The sequence below is a fragment of the Mustela erminea genome, chromosome 2 (genome assembly GCF_009829155.1).
Source record: "Mustela erminea isolate mMusErm1 chromosome 2, mMusErm1.Pri, whole genome shotgun sequence".
NCBI classification, from domain to species: domain Eukaryota; kingdom Metazoa; phylum Chordata; class Mammalia; order Carnivora; family Mustelidae; genus Mustela; species Mustela erminea.
In genome coordinates, this window is record NC_045615.1 from 98,388,641 (window position 1) to 98,407,255 (window position 18,615).

The following is an 18,615-nucleotide window of genomic DNA, read 5'->3' on the forward strand; positions in this document are numbered from 1 at the left end:
GCTGATGAAGGAAGCACAGAAAAACCTGTGGTAACTGTTTGGTCCAAATGGGTGTGTATACAGAGCTCATTACACTCCTTTCTGTAGACTCAAGTTTTCATAGTTCGCTTTTTTGTGTTTTGTGGGGGTTTTTGATTCAGAGGAATGGGGCAGCACACCCTGTGGACCCCTGGGAGCAGGCTGCAGGGTTGGGGGAGAGTGGCACAAGGAAGTCCCTCTGGGAGAGCAAGGAGGCTGGGGTGCAGCGAGAGCAGGGGAAGAGGAGCTCCCAGGCCTGGGGAGGGGCCATGGGCAGACCTGCAGGCATCTTTGGGAGCTGTCACAGGGCTCTGTGTAGGGAGTATGTGCCCTGACTTAGTGCGCAAACCCTCTCTGGGAGCCGGGTGGAAAACAGGCCAAGGGGCAGGTGGAGGCAGCAGGCCCTTGGGAAGCCCCTGCCTGGTTCAATGTCAGGGGGAGCAGGGGGGGCCTGCACCACATGGCAGCAGCAGAGGGCAAGGGCGGTCAGCTGCTAGCTGTGCTGTGAAGGCAGAGCCAGAGGGGTGTACTAAGAGCTTAGATGAAAATAAGAGAGAAGTTAAAGAAAATGCCAAGACTGTTGGCCTGAGCTCATGGAGAGCAAATGCTGACATTAACCTTGACCACAAAGGCTGTCAGAGGTGGGTTTCAGGAAGACAGGAGCTCTGTTTTGCATGTGTTGAGGACTGTCAGATGTCCAAGTAAAGAGCACTGAGTGGGATACATACATCCAAAATTCAGAAAAGGCCATCCAAACATTAGGACTATTCCCACAGAGGTCTTCCACAGAACAGGCCTGCCTAATTGCTCTTTCAAAAGAGAACAGTGTAAAAATAAGGCTATGGGTTTCCTGCGAGCAGGTTGCTCTATTAGTCATATGTTGTCCCATTCTCACCAAAAATTACTGCAGTACAGATGCCTGATGTTAAGTTTATGATTGTTGAGGCACTCATTTCAAACGGCATCTATATTGACTGCTGTATGACAAGCCACTGGCAAAACACCCAAACAAGGAACAAAGCCATCCCCACCTGTGAAGGTCCCCCTCCAGATAGGCCAGGGGCATCTAGACACCTGACCTGTGACTGATCCTGCTTTTCCCTTCCTGAACCCTAAGTCCCACTTTTAGGACTTCTGTTAGCCAATAAAAGAAAAACCTTGAAACCCCCACACCCCCATCCTCACATTGTACTAAAGGCAAAGCCTGCACCCTCTCTTTTTCTAGCTATGACTTTGCTGTGTGGCCCCTGGTGTGCTGTGTACCCTCTAGCGCCTGTGAGTAATGAATCTTGTTCCTCAGAGTTCCCTGATGGTTTTTGCTGAATTGTGTCCTGTGATGCTAAGAACTCTAAGGGTTGGGCCAGCCATAGCACTGGCCCCTGGCACTCCTCACCAAGACAACACTGATGCCGCAACTGCCTACAACTCCCCCACAGCCCAGTGAGACTGTAGGAGGCCCACAGGGCCAGGCCCAGACCCCATCTTCTCACCCCAAGGCCCTGAGGCCCCGTGAACACCTCATCCAGACAGCAGTTTCGAGGATCTCCCACTAAGCAGCTAAGGGGCTGGGACTCGGAGGGCTGGGCAGGCCGGAAGTGGATGTCCCCACCCAAGACAGAAACCCCTTCAGGCTGACAACTCCTGCTAAGAGCTGTGAGGAGGGCAGAGGCTGGAATCCACAACAGGGCTTTTCAGGATCACAACGCGGCAGCTCAAACATCCTGCTCATTCTAAAATTGTCCCATTCTAGGGGCTCCTGGGTAGCTCAGTTGTTAAGTGGCTGCCTTCTGCTCAGGTCATGATCCCAGGGTCCTGGGATCGAGCCCCACGTTGGGCTCCCCGCTCCAAAGGAAGCCTACTTCTCCCTTTCCCCCTGCTTATGTTCCCTCTCTCAGTCAAATAAATAAATAAAATCTTTTTAAAAATTGTCCCATTCTAAAGGGGCAGATCCAAGTGAGCTATATCCTAACTACTTCCACAGGATGAAGCTTTGAAACTAACATGAAATTATGTGGTACTGAGGACAATTTACTTTCTAACACTGTAAGGCAGTGAGATAAGGAAAATCATTTGGGACTGTGGTCACAGCAGCAGATCTTCAGGCCTTGGGACCAACCTTTTCTTACTAACTTCTCATTGAGATGTTTCAAATCCAGGAGGGGCTCCCATGAAAGAACAGACCCTTTATTCCAGAAGCTCTCTGAGGGAAAGCAGGCCAGTGTGTGCAGAGCTTTCTGTCATTTAGATCCATTTAGATCCATTTTATTTTCACGTACCCACACAAAACTTCTAAATTTTAAATAATTCGAGCTTGGGAGGCTTTCAATTGAACCCAATGAAGCAGACATGTACGCAGGAAGTAAGGCAGTGGGAGATTTCTGACCTGGCAAACTGATTATATGCTTCTTGCTCTCGGCCCCCAGTGGAGGACTGCTCTGTTTCAAGGTAGATATACTGCTCATGGAGTGTGGAGCCTTCCCTCAGGACACTGTCAGAGGCTGAGACCTCCAGAAGACCACTGTTTACATGGCTCTGTAGTAACACTGCAATTCCTTTAACAGAGGGAACCAGAGCCTGTGAATACAAATAGTTTCCAAATTAAACACAATGTATTTATTCAAGAAAGGTATGTCTTACAATTAAACAGAGAGAAAAGGTCTGCAATTAAATTTGTAAATAAACAGCTCTCTTAATGACAGTCAAGGCCAAAAACCAAACCCATGATCTTACTCTTCAAATCTGGTCTCCTCCCTAGTCAACATCATAACAGAAGCCTTAGCCAGTGTAACACAATGGGAAAAGGAAATAAAAGGCATATAAATCAGAAATTAAGAACTATACCATCCCTATTTACACATGACACAAATGTCTGCATAAAAACCCAAAGGAATTAACAAAAAACTCCTGGAACCAATATGAGAGTTTAGCAAGGTTGCAAGAAACAAGATTAAAACATAACATCAATTGTATTTCTACACACTCTCAGTGAACATGTAAAACTGATCTTTTTCTAAAAAAAAATATATTACCAGGGGGTGCCTGGGTAGCTTAGTCGGTTAAGCATCTGACTCTTGACTTCGGCTCAGGTAATGGTCTCAGTGCTGTGAGACTGAGCCCTGCATCATGCTCCATGCTGGGTCTGGAGCCTGTTTAAGATTCTTTCTTTTTTTCTCTCTCTCTCCCCTTCTGCTCCAACCCCCACACATGGGCACACATGTGCTCTTTTCCCCTATTCTATTATAAATAAATAAATTTCAACACACAAGAGGCTGGTCTGTGCCCCTTACCTCACACCACACACAAAAATGAACTCAAAGCGAGCCACAGATTTTAACGGAAGAGTGAAAACCATAAATTCTTAAAAGAAAACAGAAGTAGGGGTGCCTCGGTGGCTCAGTGGGTTACAGCCTCTGCCTTCTGCTGGGGTCATGATCCCAGGATCCTGGGATCAAGCCCCACATCGAGCTCTCTGCTTGGTAGGGAGCCTGCTTCCTCCTCTCTCTCTGCTTGCCTCTCTGCCTACTTGTGATCTCTGTCTGTCAAATAAATAAATAAAATCTTTAAAAAAATTGGTAAATTGGAATTCATCAGATTTTTAAAATTTTGTGTTTCAAAAAACATGAGTAAGAAATTGAAAAAAATAAGCCACAGATTTGGGGATCTACAAATCACAGACCTGACAAGGGACTCATATAAGAATATAGAAAGAAGGCTTACAGATCCAAAATAAGACACAAATAACCCAATTTAAAAATGGGCAAAAGATCTGAACAGACATTTCACCACAGAGCACATGAGAAGATGTTCAAGGTAATTAGTTATTAGGGAAATGCGATTTAAAACCACAGTGAAATAGCACTTCATACCCGATAGAACAGCTAAAACCAGACAGACAACAAGGATTGGCAAGAAGGTGGAGAGCTTGGAACCTTGGCATGTTGCTGCTGGAATGCTTAAAAAGGCATCCCCACTCTGGAAGACATTTTGGCAGCTTCTTAAAAATCTGAATAGAACTATGCATTACCAGTCACTCAGCCCTGGGCGGGGGGGGGGGGGGGGGGGGCTTCAAATCTTATTCATAGCTCTCTTATCAAATCAGACACTAAGAAAACGGGGTTCTTTTATGGTGCCAAAGAAATAACAAAACCCAACACTGTTCACTAACCTGCTCAGCTCTTAGCTGGGTTGAACCATCCTCATATATCAGCGTTATGACCATGGCCACTGCCTGTTTGAGCATCTCAACCAGCTGGCTTTTCTCCAAATCATCCAAATACCTAATGTCACAAAAATGGTCTCCACATGCCCTTGCATTCCCACAGTGTAAGTGGGCTTCAACCTCATCAACACCTTCTTCCAATGCCACATGTTTACTTGTTTTCCCTGAAAAATGACATGTACTACATTTTCTTTTAAGATTCATAGGCATTTCTTTCTCTTCATTATTTTTATTTTCCTTTAGGAAATGCTTTCTTTTACACTCTGTTTTCTGTAGGACCAAAGCCTCTTGGTTACACTGTGGAATGACACAACTGGGAGGAGCCAATGAGCTGATGTTCTTCTGGTTTTGGTCAGCTGATGGCTGATCTGTGAGTCTGATACTGGAGGTGGGAAGACAGAGCTTGATGGACACACCTGACGCCTGGCTTGTAGAGGAATTCAGATTCTGTAGAAAAACATGAAATATTTCACTAGAATGTAGATTCTTAAGACAGATCTATAAACCAAACTAATTTCTGGTAAGCTTTGCCTAAGGTAAAGTGGGGACACAGCTTCACATTATCTGTGATCAAACTTTCTAAGGAAACAATATAGTAGCTTCTAGAGCAGTAATTTTTCTCAGCCCAGGTAGAAGTGCGTATCTGAACCAAGGGCTGGAGTAGACAGGAGTCCCAGAAGTCTCTAGCCATACCCGGAGTACGTAACGATAGGTGCCATGGATGGGAGGATGTTTCAGATGCGCCCAACACTCAAGAGGAGTGATTTACAACTTCCAGGTAAAGGCCACTTACAGAACAAATGAAATCACCACAACTATTTGATAATATGTTCCTCTGTTTACTAACATTTTTAAAACTATAGCTCAACAGCAATCCTCTTCCTGTCTTGATCTAGTACTCTGCAATATTCATTTATAAATTCACAAACCGAGGGTAAAAAAAAGAATCTCTACCCATCTCATTACTATATTCATTTAGAATAAAATGTATATTAAGAGCTTATTTTTCAGATTTGTGTTGTATTTGTTTTAAACAAATGTATATTAATTGAATTTTAAAAATAATTTCAGAGGAAAATGTTTCAGTATTTGGCATATGGTCACAGAAAATTTAAGTTTATACTCCTGTTTTAATTACAGAGAAATATTACATGGTTTAAGAAAAGACTTCCAAGCGTAAAGTTATATTATGTTAATAATTCTGCAGAAGAGGATACAAGAAAAGGAGTTTGAAGAGCAAAAAAGAAATACAAAAATCTAGATTGCTGAAGAATATCTTGCTCATGTTGTTTTTAAAGGGATGCTTGTGGGTATTAAGCTACCAGAGTACAGTATTTAGATTCTAGGGGTTTTATTTTAATGACAATGTAATCATTTTTAAATGTCAATACACCAGGAATTATATACTGTGAAACATTTCAAACTCGTTCTGAATATTTTAAATATCGACTTAAAAATATCATGAGGTGGGGCACCTGGGTGGCTCATTGTCAGGTGTCTGCCTTTGGCTCAGGTCATGATCCCAGGGTCCTGAGATGGAGCCCTGCACCAGGCTCCCTGCTCAGCTGGGAGTCTTTTCCTCCCTCTTCCTCTGCCTGCCCCTCCCCTTGCTTGTGCTCTCTCAATCTCTGTCAAATAAACAAAATCTTTTAAAAATATATGTCATGGGGCGCCTGGGTGGCTCAGCGGGTTGGGCCGCTGCCTTCGGCTCGGGTCATGATCTCAGGGTCCTGGGATCGAGTCCCATATTGGGCTCTCTGCTCAGCGGGGAGCCTGCTTCCCTCTCTCTCTCTCTCTCTGCCTGCCTCTCTCTCTGTCAAATAAATAAATAAAATCTTTAAAAATAAAAAATAAAATAATAAATAAATAAATAAAAATATATGTCATGAGGTATATGGGCTTTTCGAAATTCTTTTGTGAGAAAAGCAGCAAAACACTGGTGAGCCGATGATGGGAGAGCCACACCAGAGAAGCGCTGAGAGAAAAATCTTGCTGGCCTCTCCCCCCAGCTTCAGGGCAAACCATGATCCTGTTAACCCCTCGGTGGATCCTGCCATCCCCACTTTACCACAGGGAGTTTCAGTCAGACTGAGCTAGGCGAGACTTTGAACACAAGCAGTTTTGGCCCCAGAACCTATTCTCTTGGCCACTGTGTCTCCCGTACAAGGTCTTTGGTGAGATGACCTCTTCTTTCCCCTCCCCTCAGGCCCACACTACACAGCTCACCCATGGAGTGTTGTGTCCATTTCCTTCTGAAACTTCTCTGCATTTCAGCTGTCCCACAGCCCCAGCTTTCTTCCTAACCTAAACATTTCTGCCAAGTCCCCTCCCACTCTCTAAAGATGGGACTCCTGATCATCCTGTAGATGTCAACTCAGGCAGAATTTTCACACTTCAGGAGGATTCCCAGACTACGCTCCCCCCTCCCACCCAGGAAAAAAAAAAAAGAGCACAAAAACTGGGTGAGTGGTCTCTCCTACCTACTGTCCTTGGGACTGACCCCAACCATGGCACCCAATGCACCATCCTGTGGGGTCATGGCACTTTTGTGTCTTTCCCTCCCCCATCCAGCAATTTCAACTGTGAGCTCCCAGAGAAGAACTCCATTCTTGATTTTCTGAAGCGTGGTAGCCACAGTGCCTAGCATACATTAGACACTTAATAAGCATGTGCTGAACGAGTGAAAGTTATTTAGAATTAATCATATTGGCAATGATTTACCCTTTTTTCCAGTGATTGATTCTCATTTTCAAGAAGTACTCTATACTCATTACAGGAACTGTTTACCACTTCTGCAGCTTCTAAAAACACAAAAAGGAAACGTGCATTAAAGAAACATTGAATCTAAGTCTTATAATTAGCTAAACATTGAAAGTGGCCTCTACAACCATGTCACTTACTCATTATTTACTTACGTAAAACAGTGAAATAATATTCAGACCCAAAATGTATACTACCATTGCAATAAATATTTATGTAACATATCTTCAAATTATCTGGAGACAGAGCCACATAATCATGACACATTTATTAGAATTATTACTTGATATTTCCACTGAATACTGGAGTCTGAAAACCCAAGTTCAACATTTTGTGGAAACCTTGAAAGTATTAAAGGTTTGAGGAAATTCCTATAATGAATAATATTGCAATGGAACAATTAGAGGTTCGGTAAAGAATCATTAATACAAACCTCTCTTTTAAATTTTGTTTTAATATTAATAAGCCTGCGCTGAACAGTAAGTGATGGAACCACATTCAACCCCAGGCAACATGACTCAGGTGTTCGTGCTCTTAGCACTGTGATTTATGTTCTCTCTACAGCAACAATAACAACCAAGAAATGCAAACAGCGGGAATCTTTGCAGTAGAAAGAACATAGGATAAATTTAACAAAAAGGCATGAGGCACTCAATGATGAAAAGTTAAAATCTCATAAAGTGGCATAAAACTAGATCTCTACAAATGAAAAGACATAGCATCCAAATGGGCACAAAATGTCCAATTCTTCCAAAAACAATTTTAATACAATTCCAATTAGAGACCCTATAGAGCTCTTTCAATTGAAAAAAATGTCAAAGTGCATATGAAATATTAAATATTTGAAAACAGACATGAAAGGTAAGTTAAAAACCAATAAAAGGCTCGCCTTGCTGGATTATCAGAACATACTCTTTAGCCCCTGCAATCAAATTCACGTTGTATTCAAATAGGAAGAGTCAAAAGATTTCTAGAACAGAACAGACAATGCAGAAACTGACCCAAGGCTTTATGAGACGCTACTACAGAACAAAGATGGCATCTCAATTCAGTAGAAAACAACAGATTAATAAATAGGGATAGCAGCACTGCTTCTGAAAGAGCAGAACACACTGGGAAAACCGTTTGGAAGAAACATGATAAAGGGATGATATCTGTGTTTTACAGAGAGTCCTTAAACACCGGCAAAAAAAAAAAAAAAAGACAATTCAATTTTTAAAAATTAGCAAAAGATAGGAAGAAGCAGTACACAAATTAGCAAATCCAAGAAACATGATATAATACTCAAACTCACTGGTGGTCAGGGAACCAACCAGAAATGGACAGAAGATGTAGTTTCAGGCATTGCTGGTAAAAATGTGAATAGCTAGGGGCACCTGAGTGGCTCAGTGGTTGAGGCCTTTGCCTTCAGCTCAGGTTATAATCCCTGAGGGTCCTGGGATCGAGCCCCACATCGGGTTCTCTGCTCAGTGAGGAGCCTGCTTTCCCCTCTCTCTCTGCCTGCCTCTCTGCCTGCTTGTGATCTCTGTCAAAGAGATAGAATCTTGAAGAAAAAAAATGTGAATAGCTAGAATCTTCGTGGAAAGCAAACTGTCAACACCTATTGAAATTAAAAACATGCATCGTTAGTGATAATTGGCAAGAGGACTGCCCCAAAGAGGGCAAAGGCGGGCTTCCAGGCTGCTACTAATGTTCTGTTTCTTGATTTGTGTGAAGGTTACAGGGGTGCTCGGTTTGTGAAATGTAGAGTTATAAACTCAGAATGTATGTGTTTTGTGTGTAGAATGTATGTGTGTATGTTTGTGTGTGTAACCTCAATAAAACAAAGGTATGAAGTATATAAATCATTTAACCAAACAACCTCACTATTGGCTGTTTCATAGAAACATATGCAACAGTAAATAGGTCTAAACCAAAACATCTATGGCAGTGTATTGGTTTACCGCAAAGGACTGAAAGCAAAGCAGATACTAATCGAGAGAAGGTGATGAATCAATTATGTAACATCTACACCATGAAGCACACAGCCACTGAAAAGAATGACTTAGAGCTTTATTGGCTGCCTTGTAGATGCAGAATCTGTGAAAATATCTCATTTTTGCAACCCATGACTGAATCTCCCCATTTTTGTATGTTATACACACCCAGTGGCACAGGCCTGGTCCCCAGGAGGCTGACTCTGAAGTGGTTTGCATTTGGAAAGGTTATTGGGGGAGTGCTCTCAGGATCAACGTGTACAAGAGCATGACAGGAGGACCGGGCGTCATTTCAGAGGCCTGCTTGCGACCTGGGTGGCCTGTAGAATTATTCCCCAGTAGGTCAAGGGGGCGGGACTTTATAAGCCAGCACCAAGCAGTCATTGTGTCGATTGCCCCTGGGAAAGGAGTGTGCCGCCGAGACAGCCACCCAGAGAGGCTGTGTTGTGAGCAGACAGACAGGCAGACACTCCCAGCCGGTGGGGTGACGAATAGCTTAGTCCTAGTGCGGGAGCCTGGGCATCCACAGGGCTCAATGCCGTCCTCTGCTGTACCGCACCACTCCCAGCCACTTGCTGCAGATACGTTTCTGAAAGCAGCTCCTTCAGGATTCTGGTGGGCCTCTGGCTGGGGGAAACTTTTAAAGGAAGGTTAATGGGATGACCCGCATTCCCTGGTCACAGCAGCGAGTCTCAAAACTATAAAGGAGATTCGTGTCCCTGCTCTAAGGCACATTCTAGAATCCCCTCAACCCAGCTTAGCTCCTCTGCTGGTCTAGGTGGCTTACCTGACCGATGATGGAGTTACCCAAACCTCTCATCCCCGAGAGGTGTAAGCTCCTGGCCACCATGGTCACTGCACTGGCCATGAGATTTGGACAGAGGACAGAGGTGACCAAGTGCATGCTCTCCTGCACCATCATGTAACAGCAACCCTGACTTCTGATGACCAGGACGCATCCCAAGCAAGGTGCAGACCACACACCCTGCCTACCAGTCTCTTGGCCTAAGACTATTAAAAAGACAAGGCAGTTGCTACAGCTTCAATTTAAATGGTATTCTTCCCGTATCCCCGGGGGACTTCCCCTCTGACAGTAAAGTCTCATTCTGCAGAACCCAGAGGTATTGGGGGAGAGACAGATTTACTGACTGGAGCCCTGGAAGTGATGATAAGCCGGACCACTCTCACATCACCCTTTTGATTTGTAGGCCCCTTAATTACACATACTGGGGACACCACCCTCTGGAGGGAACTCCTCCACGCTGCACCTGCTACAGGTTCCCCCGTTGGGGTGGTGTTCCTGGGTGTGTAGCTGAGGGAACCCTTGGGTCCCACAGTCATGTGGCCACTGCAGCTCCTTTGCTGTATAGTGGGTGCCCAAGTCCAATGCAATGCTTGTGGGACTGTTAATGGATCAAAGGCTCTGGGCCTCGGATCACAGGGCTGAGGCCCTGCAAACGGGAAAGGGAAAGCCATGCCTGGAATGGGTCAATGCACCCTTAGGGGGATAAGAGGTTCAGTGTCATCAACTTGCCACCAAGTGACTGTTTCCTCAAAGGATGCTATTACTATGGTGTTTGGTCTGTTGTCGGAAGGTTGGACACTCAGCAGAGGCAGTAACTAGATCAGCCCTGGTGAGTGCGAGCGCAAGTCGTTGGGTCCAGGCGAGGCCTCCACCCCACCCATGGCCACTTGAGAGCCCCAGGTGCTTGTACTGGGACAGTAGGTGACAGACTAGTGCATGAAATGCAAGTCATTCCCACTGTTTATTCCTTCAACCCTCTACCTCAGGGAGCTGCTCTGTCTGCTTTACTGTGTATAGTTCTTTACTCCTTGGTAGCTAATCCCCTTACTAGCTAACATGCTGTACCTTTCCCTGTTCAAATTACCCTATGGTTTGTTTCACCTGACTGGCGCATGTCTCACGGGCTTCAACAGGCCCAATTGGCCTTTCTTGGCTAGGCTGCTGACTTATGGCCAGGAGAGGCGGCAAAAATTCCTCCTTCTACAACAAGCATCCCGTACGGTCTTCAGCAATGGCAGGAAAATGAGACACCGCCTTAACAGAGGAGTAGACATTTCTGCATGCCCCAGAGGCATCTGGGATTCAGGATTTGAACATGCCGATCCACATGTTCCCATGACAGATCTCAGGGTCTGGTCCCTCTTCCTGATCAAGGCCTGACCTTGAGGTAGCACACCTGCCTAGGCTGTGAAGCCAACCTTCTCTAGAGCTCTCCAAGTATCAGGACTAAGCACTGGTCTGTGGCTGTAAGTGGTCTCTTTGTAGACTACCAGGGAAGCCCCGATTACCACATTTAGCCTTTAACCGCTAATCACTCTCAGCCCTTGTCTTTTTCCTAAGGATTTATTATTCTTAGCCACAGCCACCAATACCATTGTCTGCCACACCATCCATCCCCAAAGTTGCAACTGCACTGCTGCCAGTCCTAGTCTGCCTACCACCTATGATGGTCATCAGTGCCAGTCAAATACCACAACACTGCGTGTGCTCAGACCACTCCTGGCAACAACTGTAGCAGATCAGGTTCCCGGGAACCAGACTGAGCTTCGCCCACAGGAAGTTGATGGGGGGATGGAAGGACTGAGTGAAGGGGATGCTCCCGTACAGTACCATTGCAAGAAGACGTCAGTCAACCCCACTGCAGGCGGAGAGGGGTCTGGAGGGCACAGCACAGCCACATATGCAAGCTAGAATTAGTCACAGAAAGAAATGGACAAAAACATAAAAGGGAAAAACTAAGTTTATAGCCTGGGTTAGTAACAAGGGGAGAGTTCAACAAACACAGCATTAAGTCCGAATTAAGAAAACAACGTGCAGATGAACCCTTTCACTACTTACCTGTGTGTATAAGCATTTAAAGAAAATATTTTTTACATGTGGGATTATTTTCGTTTTGTTTAAAAGAATTTCCTAACTATTACAAAAACAAAACAAAACAAAAAACCCTCCCAAAGTATCGAGAAAAATATTTACAACATATATAAAAGAAGTCCCTCAAGGGGCCCCCGGGTGGCTCAGTTGGTTAAGCGTCTACTTTCGGCTCAGGTCGTGATCCTGGGGTCCTGGGATCGAGTCCTAGATCAGGCTCCCTGCTCAGCAGGGAGACTGCTTCTCCCTCTGCCGCTCTTACTGCTTATGCTTTCTTTCCATCAAATAAATAAAATCTTTAAAAAAAAAAAGTCCTTCAATATGTGTTGTGTGTAGGTGAGTCCAGCTGTGGCAGCATTCAAGGAGAGAACAGCTCAGCCCGCCTCATAGCTGGAAGCACACCAGCAGTTAGAGGGCCACCCAAACAAGCCGTCCATCTCACAGTGTGCTCACTGGAGCTGCAGGCGAACGCACTGCAGTTCACATTAAAAAGGCATGCTGGTGGCAGTGTTCTGAGCAACAGGCCTGGGTGACTCAGTCAGCAGGGCACCCAACTCTTGATTTAGGCTCAGGTCATGTTCTCGGTGTCCTGAGATGGAGCTCCACATTCAGTCCAACACTCAGCAGGGGATGGGAGGGTCTGCTTCCTCTCCCTCTGCCCTTCCCCTCACCCATGCTTTCTCTCTCAAGCATTTTGAGAGAGAGTTTTTTTAAGAGTTGAGAGAGAGCAGGAACAGGGTGGGCGGGGAGAGGGAGAAGTAGGCTCCCCACTGAGCCAGCAGCCCAACATGGCACTCTATTCCAAGACCTTGAGATCATGACCTGAGCCAAAGGCACACACTTACCTGAGCCACCCAGGTATCCCACAAAAAGTATTTTGAGCAGGACCTTGTAAAATGCTGCTCTCACCACTGAACTGAATTAAAGAGAAAGAAAAGTATTAAGTAGAGGATGATACTGGAAAATGTCATGTTTGGAGGTTGCAGCCAAATCTGACTAGGGTGTAAAGTAAGAGAGGGAGGTGGTGGGGCAGAAGACTGGGAAAAACAAAACAACAAAACAAGACTGAACAGGGCAAGTAGGGATCTCTCTGAGTACATGGGATGTTTCTGGAGATGAATTCTGCAGAGGGCAGGGACAAGAGCTGAGCTAGTTCTAGCAAAGGCATGAGGGCAAGACAAGGGGCAATAATGAAGGCAAACAGCAATGAGGAAGCCACTGCCAAAATCCAAGTGAGAAGGAAGGCAGGCTTGTATGAGGGCAGTAGGGATTGACATCCAACACCTGGAGGGGCTTGCCAAGTGACTGGACCTAAGGATTTTATGTTTATTTCATAGAAATAAAAATAATACATGTTTATCCATTATACTCTTGACTACAATGAACATAATCGAGACAAATCTGCTTAGTCATTTAATTTTGTTATCTGTCCTTGAAATCGCAAAGATTTCTATTGGATGGTGGGATAAAGACACCCTTCACATTAATGAACTGGATTTTCATGAATATTTTCCTTTGGGGTCTCAAACTGTATTACTTTGTAATGTCTGTAAAAATATACACACACGGGGCGCCTGGGTGGCTCAGTGGATTAAGCCGCTGCTTTCGGCACAGGTCATGATCTCAGGGTCCTGGGACCGAGCCCCGCATCTGCCTCAGCATCCCTGCTAAGCAGAGAGCCTGCTTCCCCCTCTCTCTCTGCCTGACTCTCTGGCTACTTGTGATGTCAAATAAATAAATAAAATCTTAAAAAAAAAAAAATACACACACACATATATGTATATTATAAACACATATATATAAAAACACACACACATATATATGTATTTTTCTTTTACTGGAAAACCAAATTCACATCTAAGCTATTAAAATAAAAAACAGGGACGCCTGGGTGGCTCAGTTGGTTAGGCGGCTGCCTTCGGCTCAGGTCATGATCCCAGCGTCCTGGGATCGAGTCCCACATCAGGCTCCTTGCTCGGCAGGGAGCCTGCTTCTCCCTCTGCCTCTGCCTGCCTCTCTGTCTGCCTGTGCTCACTCGCTCGCTCTCCCTCTATGCCTGACAAATAAATAAATAAAATCTTAAAAAAATAATAATAAAATAAAATAAAATAAAATAAAAAACAATTGTACCAGAAAACGTTATTTGATTTCTATAGCTACTCAGACAAATCAGAGACATCTTCTAATAACACGTGATGACTCCTCCATATAGCGCTGGACATGGCCACGGGTCAGCTGGTAACCCTGGGCCGCCCTGCAAACTCCTCCCTCATAATTACCAAAAGCTTTCAACAGCATTACTGACCCATCAAATGACAACAAAAATTTAAGTCAAATGAACTCACTTTTTTTTAAAATTAATTATTTATTTGACAGAGAGAGAGAGAGAGAGAGATCACAAGTAGGCAGAGAGGAAGGCAGAGAGAGAGAGAGAGAGAGAGAGAGAGAGAGGAGGAAGCAGGCTCCCTGCTGAGCAGAGAGCCCGATGCGGGACTCGATCCCAGGACCCTGAGATCATGACCTGAGCCTAAGGCAGTGGCTTAACCCACTGAGCCACCCAGGCGCCCTGAACTCACTTTTCAATGTAGTTTTAAAGGTGCATGGATTGAAGTACAAAGCTAAGCCACAGTCACAAAAGACCCAACAAGACAACGGCTGGAAGAACAAAGTTTATTTCTCTTTCATGTTCTGAGGGGAGTATTCTCAGCTGGCTGGACATGCTTCATGCAGCCTCTCCAGGACTGGGGTGCTCCCAACACGTCGTGCAATCCTCCAGGACACAGCTTCAAGTGCAGAGTTCAAAAGGAGGGTTCCTACTGGAGGGCAAGATAGAGTCCTGCCCTGGACATGACACACACCACCTGAGCACGCATCCCACTAACAGGCACGTGGGTCACACCCGATGGTAAGGAGACAGAGCATGTAGTCTGAAGGGCAGGACAAACGCTGGCATGGAGTACAAGTAATCTCTGCCCCAGAAGTACTCTGGAGCAACACAAAACGCCCATGGTCAGGAAGTGGGAGAGACAGCCACAGGTCAGGACGATGCCTACCTTGAGCAGAGAGGGAGTTCTCACGGAGAAAGAAACTTCGAGATTCTGGATGCAAGGACACGGAAGTCCTCTTTATCTTCATTCGTTAAACTAGTTTAAGTTTTTGCATATTTTGTGTTTTCACAGCAGAGAACAGATAAGTATGTATGTATTCACAAAAGATTTTATTTATTTGACAGAGAAACAGCGAGAGAGGGAACACAAGCTGAGGGAGAGGGAGAAGCAGGCTTCCCACCAAGCAGGGAGCCCACATGGGGTCAGATCCCAGGACCCAGAGATCATGACCCGAGTTGAAAGCAGACTGAGCTTTCAACTTAAATGACTTAAATGACTGAGCCACCCAGGTACCCCATAGCAGAGGGGTTTTAAATAAAGATCACTCTGGGACACCTGGGTGGCTCAGTCGTTGGGCAGCTGCCTTCAGCTTGGGTTGTGGTCCCAGCATCCTGGGATGGAGTCCCGAGTCAGGCTCTTTGCTCCGCAGGGAGCCTACTTCTCCCTCTGCCTCTCCCTGCCAGTCTGCCTGCCTCTCTCTCCGACAAATAAATAAATGAAACCTTTAAAAAAAAAAAAAAAAAGATCAATCTTGCAGCAATAAGACATACACAGTCCAACCCTTATTGGGTGGGCATCTTGACATTCCTCAGCCCAGGACGTAAGACACGTAAACCCTGAAGTGACATATAACACTAATGTTTGGTTTTACTTGTTTGTAATAACAAATATCTGTAGTTACTCTCACTGATTTATGAGTTCGATTTTTATATTTATTTAGTACAAAATGGGCTTTAGAAATGAAATGCGGATTTACAGTATTCTCCTTTTAAGAGGTAAGGGTCGGGGTGCCTGGGTGGCTCAGTGGGCTGAGCATCTGCCTTCAGCTCAGGTCATGGTCCCCGAAGCCCTGGAACCAAGCCCATCATGTTGGGCTCCCTGCTCAGCGGGGAGCCTGTTCCTCCAGCTCCTCCCTGCTCGTGCTCTCTCGCTATTTCTGTCACTATCTCTGTCTTTCAAATAAATAAAGTTAAATTAAATTTAAAAAGAGATATGGGTGTGACACAATTACAGCTCAGTGTGTGACTAGAGTCCAGGAAGCAACTAGATCTCAGGTCCAGCATCATGCATCAACAATCCACCAGCAACCCAACTTAACTAAATCCACATGAAGTAAGAACTAAAACTGGTGAGAAGTCTGTAGCAGACGGATTCCAGGGTGGTCCCACAACCCCTGCCTCCTAGTACTCACACCCTTGAGTGCAGGTGGGACTTCTGGCTTACTCATCACGCACACAGTACAGCACCTGTGACAGGAAGTTCACAATCACATCGCAGAAGACTGTGATGTAGTCTCACCAGAGAAAAAGCAAGCTGCTATCAGTAAAGCTGAGCCTCAGGGGAACCACGTGGAAAGGAATGGAGGGTGGGTTACTAAAGTGAAGAGCTGGGGAGAACCGAGGCTCTCAGCCCAGGAGCCTACAAGGAACTGAATCTGCCAACAACCTTGTGAACTGGAAGCAAATGCCCCCCATTTGGGCTTCAGATAAGACCTGAGCTTTTGCAGGTATGTCCGCATTCTAGCCCAGCAGAGGATGGAGCCAAGTTATGCCCAGGCTCCTTACCCACAAAAACTGGGAGATAACAAATATGCCTTCTTTTATGTCACTAAGTTTGTAGTAACAGCGTTGTTCAGCAACAGACAATACAGAATCTTTGTGAAATGTATGCGATTTTTCCAAATCCAGTAACACTTAAAAGAAAAATAGTGTATTTTCCCCATTACCTCTCAATAAATTTGTGAAAACTACAATTTTATAAGGTATTTGAAGAGCAACACAAGAGAGTTCACAAGATGGGCTAATGGCCCTAAATCTTTCTCAAGTGAGACTCATACTGAAGCTACCAGAGGCATTTCATTATTGCTATCACTATTTCTTTTTTATTCCTATCAGTTTTTAAAGGAAAGTACATTTCCACCTCTGTCAAGTGCACACTGCTATTTTACAAAAGTATACAGAATAAAGGAAAAAACTCTTCGATGTTTAAATATTTATCTTCTTTGCTACCCACACCCCCATCCCCCAAAACATTATCAACTGATGTGGTCCATATCCAAAACTTCCTAGCAGTTCATTTACCAATGACTTTCTATTTTGAGGCTCATGAACAACAGATGCCTGAATACGAACAGATCACAAAGTTCGGTGCTACTATATCTTAATCAAGAAACTACACTTACATAGTTTTTGCACTTATTTGTCAACGCTCTCAATGACTTTGTCACAGTCACTCAATTATATCTCACGTATAACTTACTACGCAGAAAAGAAATGACAAATTATTGGCCCAAACTTAAATATTAAGACACAAGCAACAACAAACTGCTTTGCAAGTAAAACAAAGAACTGGTGTTCCGAAAGTCTCAGTGACACTTGTGTGCCCACGCCACTGCTATGTGACATCATAAACACACACACCTGAGAGCTCATAGCTCTCGGGCAGCGTAAGAGAGACACACAGTCAAACCCCCTTCTCCCATCCGCCACACACAGCAAAGTACTACGTCCACGTGCATCAATGACCCAAGAGCCTAGGGCCGAAGCAAGGGACACTGTGAAAGAGCCTAGCTCTTCTGAGGTTACTGAAACAGCTGACTCAGATTCTCAGGAAATGTCTGACAGCAATGTCTGGGATAAGGAAGACAGTGTTTCCATTTTAAAGCAGTAAGGGCCGAGAGAATGTGCACTCTAGTGAGATGCTCAGTCATAACAGAATGAGAATAAACCAAGACCCAGGCTCCACTTGTCTGTAGCAAAAACCTCCCTACACAATAGAAGGTTCCTGAGAACAATTCTGCTGTTTCCTTTTCAAATCTTAAGAAACAATTAACATTCAAGGTAACAAAAGATGGAAAGATGATTAGAAAAATTACTCACTCTTTTCATTCTCTCTCCAATTCTGAGACTCCACTAAATCACCTGAATGCATAGCAGACATGATCTTCTGTGCAACACTGGAGAGTGGTATCTCACAGAGATCAAAGCCTACAAATGCCTCATAATTTTCCATTTTCATAAATCCTAAACACAAGATAAAGATCCACATATTAATTTTGAGACTTCAAAGGAAGCAGCACATTACAGCCAGAGGCACTCATACAAATTACTCTAATAATGACCACAGAAAATAGGTAGCAGTTGCCTCCATAATCAATGATACAAAAGTAAGAATGCAGCAAGACAGAAGCTCACCTGGAATATCCTGGTAAACAGGGAAGAAAGAATACATTTTATAGTCAAACAATTTTGAAGCAAGCAACCTATTCATGTTACTTCCTGAGGTCTGAAACCAATGGCTATTATGATCTTCAAATATACAAATCTAATTACAGAAAAATTATTTTAATTTTTAATCAAATTTAATTAAATAAAAATATTTAATGGACTTGGGTAATTTATCTGATAGACACACAACCTGACATCATCTTGTGCATACTGCTCAGCTCTACTGGCCCCTGGGCTGAGCCAGTAAAGGTCTGGAAGAGACAGTACATCAAGTAGCTGGTCATACATCTATCCTATCTGGCACAAATCTGAACAGAATTTGCTGTTTCATGAGCCAGGAAACCAGGTGACATTTTTTTCCACATTACTGGAGAAAAGAAAAATTTGAAATAAATTCTCTATTCCACTGTAGAAT

The 18,615-nt window shown here is 44.4% G+C and overlaps 1 protein-coding gene across 1 annotated transcript in view; it reads right to left on the reverse strand.

Annotated features, from left to right (window-relative positions):
- The window catches only part of POLN (DNA polymerase nu), a 155,415-nt gene that overhangs the window by 121,045 nt on the left and 15,755 nt on the right, over positions 1–18,615 (reverse strand). The window contains exons 2-5 of the mRNA XM_032333603.1: positions 17,853–17,996; positions 6,959–7,038; positions 4,184–4,684; positions 2,402–2,592 (exon numbers count right to left, since the gene is read on the reverse strand). Coding sequence (XP_032189494.1) covers positions 2,402–2,592; positions 4,184–4,684; positions 6,959–7,038; positions 17,853–17,991 — 911 coding nt within the window. The 5' untranslated portion in view covers positions 17,992–17,996. The remainder of the gene's footprint in view (positions 1–2,401; positions 2,593–4,183; positions 4,685–6,958; positions 7,039–17,852; positions 17,997–18,615) is intronic.